General features: G+C 36.2%; 1 protein-coding gene across 1 annotated transcript in view; it reads left to right on the top strand.

The window, feature by feature from the left end:
* LOC135224611 (mucin-2-like) overlaps window positions 1–10000 on the top strand; it is a 122275-nt gene that overhangs the window by 97819 nt on the left and 14456 nt on the right. Inside the window, 3 exon segments of the mRNA XM_064263783.1 lie at window positions 2–153; window positions 8414–8532; window positions 8706–8863. Of these exon segments, the coding sequence (XP_064119853.1) occupies window positions 2–153; window positions 8414–8532; window positions 8706–8863 (429 nt within the window).

Genomic DNA, 10000 nt, shown 5'->3' with positions numbered 1-10000 from the left:
GAGTCAGGGCACAGTACATGGCGAGGAGTTACCATATATATTTGGGGCGCCACTGGTGGGAGGTTTCAATCACTTCGGCACCAATTACACTCACGATGAAGTATTCCTCTCCGAACTTGTCATGACATTGTGGACCAACTTTGCAAAAACAGGGTAAGATACAAGCAATACTTTTGTTTAAAGTGTAATGAAGCAATGGAAAAGTTTCGTTTAAGGCAGATTTACTCGTGCATTCATTCCATAGTAATATTTAACTACCCAGTAATGAGTATTGATAATCATGTAGGAGCAATACATTATAGGATTTTTATGGAAAACAGGATAAAAGAGAGGGTGAATTCTGTATCACTTGATACTGATTGCTTAGAAAATTGTAAGCTATTGAACAACTGTGTAGAAAATATGCACCACACAATTTCTACTAAGAAAAAAAAACTCGCAAGATGAACTGAGAGCAAGATCAAGAAATTCAGCTTCAGAATGTGAATAGGTTTTGTAACGAATTGTCTTATCTTGACCCTGGTGGAATGCCTCTTCATTGTTCTGAATGTCGTAACTTTAATGTAAACCTTTACATGTGTGTAATTAGTTACTAATTTTAACTCTTGCAATTATATCAAGAATTATTAATTAGTTCACCCAGGTCGAAATATTAACGTGGATGTATTTTTTATGCATAAAAAGCTTTGGCGAGAGGAAAAAATTTATATATCTTAACATGAACTGTTCTGCTAACTGTTAGAACTATATATTTACAATCAACTATTTTCCAGAAAGGATACTTTTTAGGTCCTTATTTCCTAGTTTGCCTGGTGAGAAGTATTCACTATAAAAAAAAAAAATCTTGATAACTGACCTTAGTATTTTCTTTCTGATTTGAGCATCGATAATAACCATATTAATTTCAGTATTTATAGAGTACATTATAGGCTGCAGTATATTTTAAAATCATATTGGATGCTTCTTGGAATTGATGCTTGTTTCTGACTAGCTCTGCTAAAGATTAGGAACAGTGACTTAACGACAAGTAATTTGAATTGATGACAGTCATGGAACAAACATAATGCTCGGAAGCCTTCTCACCTGCCTGTCGTGTCTTCAGGTCTGTACAAAGGGAAAAGAATGGAGGGGGAAGAGAAAGCAGAACATATGCTAAATATAAAATTTAGGTCAAAGGGCAAGCAGTGTGACCTGTGAAGTCATTCAGTGCTGAAAGGGAAATCAAATGTAAAAAGGTTTGAAAGTTCTAACAGGAGGAAAACCTTGCAGTTGCACCATGAAACTGTTGTTAGGAGAGGGTGGAAAGTAAAATGGAAGAAAGAAATTATGAACGGAAGTACAATGAAGGGAATGAAAGGGGTTGCAGGTAGAAGCTGAAGGCACACTGCAAAGAGCCTTAAGTAATGCTAACAGCAGTGCACTGCGCGAGGTACTCTGACAGCACTAACCTCCTTGGGGGGAGGGAGGAGAGGAAGGTGGTAGTAGTTTAGTCTACCTAGTATGTGGAAGCTGCTAGGTATAGCTTGACAGGAGTCAGCAGTTCCATTTGGGATTATACCCACATTTATCATTTGTTCAGATTTAGAAGGAAACAAAGAAGCAACATATCTGTGGTTAACAGATAGTTGGTCCTACCTGAGTGCTCTGTTTGGGGATAGTGCCATCAATGCAACTCATAGCCTATGGTGTACTGTGGGTTTAACCAAAGTGATTTTGCATTGTCCCTTTGCCTTCTAGCTGCTCCCAGTTTTTAGTCTTGACCTTCATCTCTCCATTCCCACATGAATACTTAAGTCTTCCAGTCTAACCTTTCTAATTGTTATGTCTTACTGCAACTGTGGAGTTGTCTCCCACTTTCCCCTTTACATCCTTGTACTTCATCGCCTTTATTTTTTGGATCCTGTTACCTTAAGAGTCCAATCAATCCAGTTCCCTCTTTTCACTGTCTTCTACGTATACTCTGAATTGCTGAAAGTGCGCAAGTCTTGGTTGACAACCTAAATTTCATAAAATCAAATTAATTAAATATACCTAAATGAAGCTGTTCAGTAATGCCAATATTCCTCTTGCTCTACCCAGATTTGCTTCATTTCACTACAAATTTTGGCCTGGCCAGAAAAGTGAGTTTACTCTGATAATGATAGAAAGGGAATATGTAATCCGTGAGAAGAGCGAAAACATAGATTGATTGAGAAAAGATAGGATAGTTTATTGAAAATTTACGATAAAACGACCTTATTTCATTCTGTTGGCATTTTTTAATTCCTGTGATATACATAGTCCTTATTATTTTGAGTGATCACGGTTTTGCAAGCATAAGTAGAAAATGGATGCCCAAACTATCTCAACATTTATTTCTAATACATATCTGTGTGTCTACATTCCATTACTAGTGACTAGTACAATGGAGTGAAGTTTTACTTGCAAATCAAGATCTTGCAAGTGAAGAATACTCAAACTTTACCATTGGTTACTTCTAACTTGTATATTGCTCCGTTGTTTGCTGTTCTTGGGTGTGATGCATCTATCACTGCATATGCAGAGATCTCAAGTGTTCATTCCTCACAGTTAGATAGAGATTGTGTCAACTGAGGTTAAAAGAGGTTGGACTTAAGGTAGTATAGCCCATCTGCTATTTTTTTTATGGATTATTCAGGGCATTAGAGCTAACCAGATGTGGCCGTTTCTCTTACCAGCAGTTGAAAAATAATGTATACTTGGAAATTGCACTGACCTCCTTAAGGATCTCTCTTTCTATGCAGTGAACTCTCTCAAATACTGTTTGAAAAGTCTTAAAACAGAAACCTTGCTGTTTTCATAAAAGTCCAAAGACAAAAATAAAAGTGTTGTGTTTTCTTAACTTACACGATGAAATTTCTACTTAGCTTTATGCAATGGTTTTTAATGTGATTAATGGTGCATGTGATTATAATCATAAAGTAATAAAATTGTGAAGACCTAGGGTCTGATTGCCTCAAATGTTTACATATTGAAATCATTATTATTATTTTGTTTATTTAGTTATTTTATTCATTTATTTATTATTATTATTATTTTTTTTTTTTGTCTTTCACAGTCATTCTATTCGACTAGGTGGTTTTTTTATAGTTTGGGGTTCTAGGTTGCGTCCTGTCTCCTTAGGAGTCCATCACTTCTCTTATTATGTATGTGTGCTGTTTCCAGGAGTGTACACTTCTGCATGAGTCCTGGAGCTACTTTCTTATCTAATTTTTCCAGGTTCCTTTTCAGGGCTCTAGGGATCGTGCCTAGTGCCCCAATGATTATGGGTACAATTTCCACTGGCATATCCCATATCCTTCTTAATTTTATTTTCAATTATTATTATTATTATTATTTTATTATTTTTTTTTTTTTTTTGCTCTATCACAGTCCTCCAGTTCGACTGGGTGGTATTTATAGTGTGGGGTTCCGGGTTGCATCCTGCCTCCTTAGGAGTCCATCACTTTTCTTACTATGTGCTCCGTTTCTAGGATCACACTCTTCTGCATGAGTCCTGGAGCTACTTCAGCGTCTAGTTTTTCTAGATTCCTTTTCAGGGATCTTGGGATCGTGCCTAGTGCTCCTATGATTATGGGTACGATTTCCACTGGCATACCCCCATATTCTTCTTATTTCTATTTTCAGATCTTGATACTTATCCATTTTTTCCCCCTCTTTCTCTTCAACTCTGGTGTCCCATGGTATTGCGACATCAATGAGTGATACTTTCTTCTTGACTTTGTCAATCAAGCGTCACGTCTGGTCTATTTGCACGTATCACCCTATCCGTTCTGATACCATAGTCCCAGAGGATCTTTGCCTGATCGTTTTCTATCACTCCCTCTGGTTGGTGCTCGTACCACTAAGTACTGCAAGGTAGCTGATGTTTCTTGCACAGGCTCCAGTGGAGGGCTTTTGCTACTGAATCATGCCTCTTTTTGTACTGGTTCTGTACAAGTGCCGGGCATTCGCTTGGTATGTGGTTTATGGTTTCATTTTTCGTATTGCACTTCCTACATATAGGAGAGATGTTATTTCCGTCTATCGTTCTTTGAATATATGTATCTGGTCCTTAGGGCCTGATCTTGTGCCGCTGTTATCATTCCTTCAGTTTCCTTCTTGAGCTCTCCCCTCTGTAGCCATTGCCAATTGTCATCGCTGGCTAGTTCTTTATTATTATTATTATTATTATTATTATTATTATTATTATTATTATTATTATTCAGATGAACCCTATCCGTATAGAACAAGCCCACAGAGGCCATTGACTTGAAATTCAAACTTTTGAAGAATGTGTGTCCATTCGAAAGAGGTAACAGAAAGTAATAGGAAATATAGAAAGAGATCAGTTATTAGAAAAATAGACAAAGAAATAAAAATAAATAAATGAATAAAAATGTAAGTAAATTATTAAAATATACAAGAAGTATTGTATTAGGGTAGTACGTAATGCATTGCTTCTTCGCTTGAACTTTTGAAGTTCCAATTCCACGACATCCTCAGGGAGGCTGTTCCACAGTCCAATGGTGTGAGGAATAAAGGACGTCTGGAACTGAATAGTTCAACAACGAGGATTATTTACTGCATACGTATTGGTGCTGCTGTTCAGCGAATCTGGTTAAAATACATCTCATGAAAAATTGACAAACGAGACCATCTGTCCATGGACCAAATTATAACAGCTCATAATAGGAAACGGAAACCTACCACCACAACCACTCTGTCTAAAAGAGAAATCTCTGGCAGAACCAGACATCCACACCAGAGAACTGGATTCTAGTAAAGGACAAATGAACTAAAACAGGTTGCGTTGATTTATCACTGTCTGGTACAGTAAAATTTGGTAAAATAGTATGTTCTTTTCTTGCTTTGCACCATGAAAATTTTCTTCACATAGTAATGCTGTACATATACTTGTATTTGTGGCTATGAACGTATTAAGTCGGTTTTTGTATTTGAGGCTATGAACGATTTATGTAACTTTTTAGTAAAATGCATAGAACTGTAATTGCCTTGTTGATGCCATATGCTGTAGGAAAGGAATATGTATAGCATTCAGTCCAGTTGTCTGTTTCTCCCGGTTAAAGTTTGTTATAAGTACAAGTCTTACAGGAATAGTATTTTTTCAGTCGCACATCTAGGATAATGAGAAATGCACACACAAAAGTTTGGTTAGGTTGGCCTACCTTATCCATGAATGATGTTGGTCAGTTTATGTATTTATGACAAAAGCATTCGCTGTTGCTTTTATCATATATAGTGCAAAAAATCTTAATTAAAATTTCTGTATCTAAAGACCATAACTAAAGACACCATAGTTTGTCATATGTGTTCTGTGTGCAGCTATTTGATGGAAACTACATATTAGTACTTTGTTGACCTCTAATTATTATGCATATTTTTTATATACGTACTTCTATAAATGGAATTCCACAGATATCATTCATTTTTTATATGCATTCTAAATTTGAAGACAGAAATACACTTTATTATGATTATTCCTACTTTGAAATGTCATGACTTTAAAATGAATGTTGCAATCTTTTGGCATACACCAGAGCAAAGTACTATGGTAGAAAATGTGGCTTCATATTACACCAGATTGAAGTATGTAGTAGCAAATTTGGTACCATATTAAAATTTTTCTCTCCTTTCTGAAAAAGGGATTTGTTACATACATAAAGGGTAATGAGTACAATTTTTTTAATTGCTTTTAGTCATTTGGATGTTGTACCAAATCTTAAACTTTAATATTTAGCCATGTTATTTCTCTAACTATATTTATGGGTCTTTCTATTAGATTCCGTATTAACTTGTGTTTTATCTTTCAATAAATCTTTTTATGGAGCCAATCTATTCATAATAGTAGCTTTTGCAGAATTTTATTTTTAAATTTCTTTGTCGGAACAAATACTTTTATGCACAGTATTGTTTAGTGTTTTGCTCAAGAAATAATTATCTTTCTCGTTATCAAGAAAAATATACTTGAAATTTTGAAAAACTTTGCCTTTTCTGTACAATCATAATTCTTCAACAATACTGTGCATAAAAGTAGTATATGTTCTAACGAAAGAAAAATAAAGGCTTCTATTATGAATAGTGGGGCTCCACGAAAAGATTTATGAAAAAATTGAATACGGAATTTAATGAAAAGGCACATGAATACTGTTAGAGAAATAACATGTCAAAATATCAATTTACTAATAATTACTGTGCTGCAGTCATATAGTAACCATATATAAAGCTATGTAACATGTCACAATCACACGGACCTGTAATTAAATATACAGTGGTCCCCCGTATTCCGCAGAATATGCGTACCAGACCCCCGCGGATAGTTAGAAACCTGTGTATTGTTGGAACCCCTATAAAAATGCTTAGGCTAGTCTATTAGAAAAACTTAGACATTCATAGCTAGCCTAGACTTGGGCTGCCTTTCATAGTCTGTGGAGGGGGACAGATAGTAACATCAGCATTCCTGAAGATTATGACCAAATTAGGCTACCTTTGCTAGCTAAGGTTAGGCTATGGTAGGCTACCCTTGTATATTTGATGATCAACCCTGGTAGACTGGGTAATTGGTAAAGTTTACGTTTAAAGCTATAATGTAGTATAAATTTTAAGTATAGGGTAAAAATGATAATGGTAAAATTGAAGAATAGCCTACTACCTTCAAGTGTTCTGGCAGATCGAATTCAGCCGAGTCCTCTGCATACAAGGAGGTTTGAGAACTTATTGATGACATTGTAAATAACATTATAGGTAATACGTCTTTAACACTTAACAACTGCAGCAGGCCTAGGGCTAGGCCTCATGATACTATGTACATTGTAGTACTAGTGGGGAAAATTGTCACTTAACCATGATTATATGGACTGACAGTAAACCTACATGCTATTTCATTAGGCTGAATAAATTTAATGTAAAATAGTCTTTAATAAAAAGGTTATGACAACATTCCTTATTTCATTAGCTCAAAAGCAGGCATGTATTTGACTGCAAGTTGACTGACGTAACACACGCTTAGTTGGGTTGTTTCAACTCTGTTAGTACTTATTTTTCATTCATGAAAATCTTTATATCTTGAGAAATATGATTCCCTGTTCTTGTGTGATTCTGTTTTTGTATGGAACACAGTTGATGGCCCAGCACTTAGTGCTACAAGTGGCTTTGTTGCTGCTGGTTTCTGCAGTCACTGCCGTTGCCATCTCTTAGAAATCGTCGCATAAAAATGGCGCCTAACGTGCACGTAATCGTCACTTGTCTGTCCAATCTCTCCCCTTTATATCTATGGTTCAGCCCACCTGTGACTTGACTTGACCACCCTTCGTAGAAGATCAAGCTCTAAAGAAGGGGGTCTGAGCCCGTAAGAGAATAGATAAGAGAGTATCTAAAAACTCAGTCTGCTGGGATTAAACACAATGAGACATGTCCAGATTCATTGCATTCATGGAAGGTAAAGAGAACTCTGTTCAAGCAACAAACCATGTAGGCCACAGGGGTTTGTTACCACTCCTCCCTACCCTTGCCAGAGAGAGAGGAGTAAGTGCTACTAAGCAGAAGATTTGTCTATTGTTTAGGAACAAACTAAATAACTCCAACCAGTATGGTCATGACTCATACTTGCCTATATCAGGCCAGTTCCAGTGTATGGCATGTCTGTTCTTCAAGCCTCCTATAGGAAGAAAGGAAAAAGATAAAGAAGAAGACCAGCTAACTCACTCATTCTCTCCTCCACACAATCATCTTGGGTAAGATCCATACTTTCCCTACAGGGGCACTACATGAGCTTTACACCTTGCTGGGCAGCCACCACTGGACCCAAGAAAAAAAAAAAAAAAGTCCAAGGGCTTGTGGGCAATGTCCTTCAGGTAAAAGGAAGTGAACATGGTCTGCCGAAGCCAGGAACCAGCATTCAAACCCTATAAACAGACAAATTCTTCTTAAATGCCAGAGAGGAACTCATTCCTCTGATGTCATGTGCTCAGCCTGCACGGACTCTGAGACAGAACTAGAAGTTGGGGAATATTCCTGTTTAATCACTTCATGCAGCCGGAATGAAATGGTGTTCTTTGACACTTCCCTTCTGGGCCGGCCCATGCTAACAAAAAGGCCAACAACACCTAGGCCGTAAGTGACAAGTCCTTTTTAGATAGCAGAGCAGAGCTCTGACGGGAGAAAGCAATAATTCCTGCGAATTGCTGTCAACAAATTCAGTGTGGGAGTAGAGCGGGAAAAAGGAATTATGCCTTAACAAGCAAGAGGACAAAATTGAAGGTTATTATTTGAAGTGCTACAGGTATTGACATGGATCCAGGGTACAGTACATATCAGTATTAATATTAAGCCTTAGGAATGTCTTTCACTGTTAAATTGTCAGTTTAGATCATTATTATACTTTTATCTGAAACAGAGACCCAAACTTGCCAACTCCTCAAAATTACACAACACAACCTGATCTGAGATGGTTAGAAAATCTGAAGACATTGTGGCCCCCATATGAGAAGCAGATCCAACGGTATCTTCACATCGGTATGAAAATAGTTTTCATTTCTTTGTGTGAAAGTGAATCTTTGGTGCAGGACTGACAAAGTATTGTAAATAGTCGTATACAGATACAGTACTTTTTTTTAGTCTACTAGAATTAATTTACCATCAATGAATACAGTTTGTATTGAATTTATTTTTCTTTTCACTTTATAAAGATATGGACGTTGTGAGTAAGGACCACTATAGAGCCCAGAAAATGGCCCTGTGGAACCGCTTGGTTCCTGACCTCATCTTATCACGCCCAATAACTGAATCTCCTACCGACATCCCATGGGCCACACGTCCACCAGTCACATTTACTTTCGTTCCAACGGTGAGTGCATTGATCATGACCATGTTGTAAATGGAATTATGTCAGACAGACTTTCCTGTTACCTGATTTTTGATAACTCAAAGCAATTTTTATTGATGAAAATAAATGTGACAAGTAGAATAATTTTGAATGTTTGCCTTGTTTTTTGGAGTAGGGAGATTTAGGTGTAGATTAGGTACAGTACTTCATCTTTTCTACTTTAGCTAGTAGTATCTATATTAATGTAATGGTTTATAGTACATGCAAAGTTTCGCCAAAATTCTGTATTTATATAGTACATACTATGTTGGGATTGACATTAGTATACATGAGTTAACTCCAACATTTTTGAAATACAAAATTCTTAATGGTACTGTGAATCATTCATGGTTTGTTTACTTGAAGGCTTGGCAATACATCTGTGCTCATTTAATGAAAACTCTAATAGCATATTTGCTTTGTGTGGTTCACTTTCATGTTTCTCCTTTTCATATGTATTTTAATTTTCAGATATACAGTGTAAATACTGCATCTTTTTAGTTATGTGAACTTTTATCTGATTTCTTGTTATTGCTTTTATCAGTACCATACATGAATAGTATTACCGTACTGTATTGTTAGTACTAATGAGGTAGGGTAATTTTGGTAATGTATTGGAGGATGTATTAATTGTAAGAAACTGAATTTTAGTATACAAATTTAAAATATAGACCTGCATAACTCCAGCTTAGTGGCATAGGGATATCTTTCTAGGCCATGGACTTGGTTGAAACTCATGTACCCCTCTTTAACTGTTTTTTTATGATGAGTCACAGCAGTTAATGTTTTGAAATAATCTTAAATACTTTTTACCAATATCCAAGAATTTTATCCTAAACATCAGTATTTGTTACTGTTTCAGCTGCATTCACTTGCACAACCTTAGGCACAAAGATGAATTTATCATTAAATTTTATGTGCCTATCAATGACAGTATTTTCATATGGTTTAAGTATGCAAGTCATGAGTGGTATGCAATTGTAGTTTTATGTAATATACCAAGGCTTCCCCTGAACTTATACATGTTGTCAAGTCTTGTCTCAGTGCACTAACTTCATAAAGTTGGTTTATTACGTATTATTATAACAAGCCTGGCCATTGTTGCTTTAATGTTTAGTC

Source organism: Macrobrachium nipponense, chromosome 12 (genome assembly GCF_015104395.2).
Source record: "Macrobrachium nipponense isolate FS-2020 chromosome 12, ASM1510439v2, whole genome shotgun sequence".
NCBI lineage: Eukaryota > Metazoa > Arthropoda > Malacostraca > Decapoda > Palaemonidae > Macrobrachium > Macrobrachium nipponense.
The sequence above is the reverse complement of the archived record's forward strand: the minus strand, read 5'-3'. Positions and strand labels throughout refer to the sequence as shown.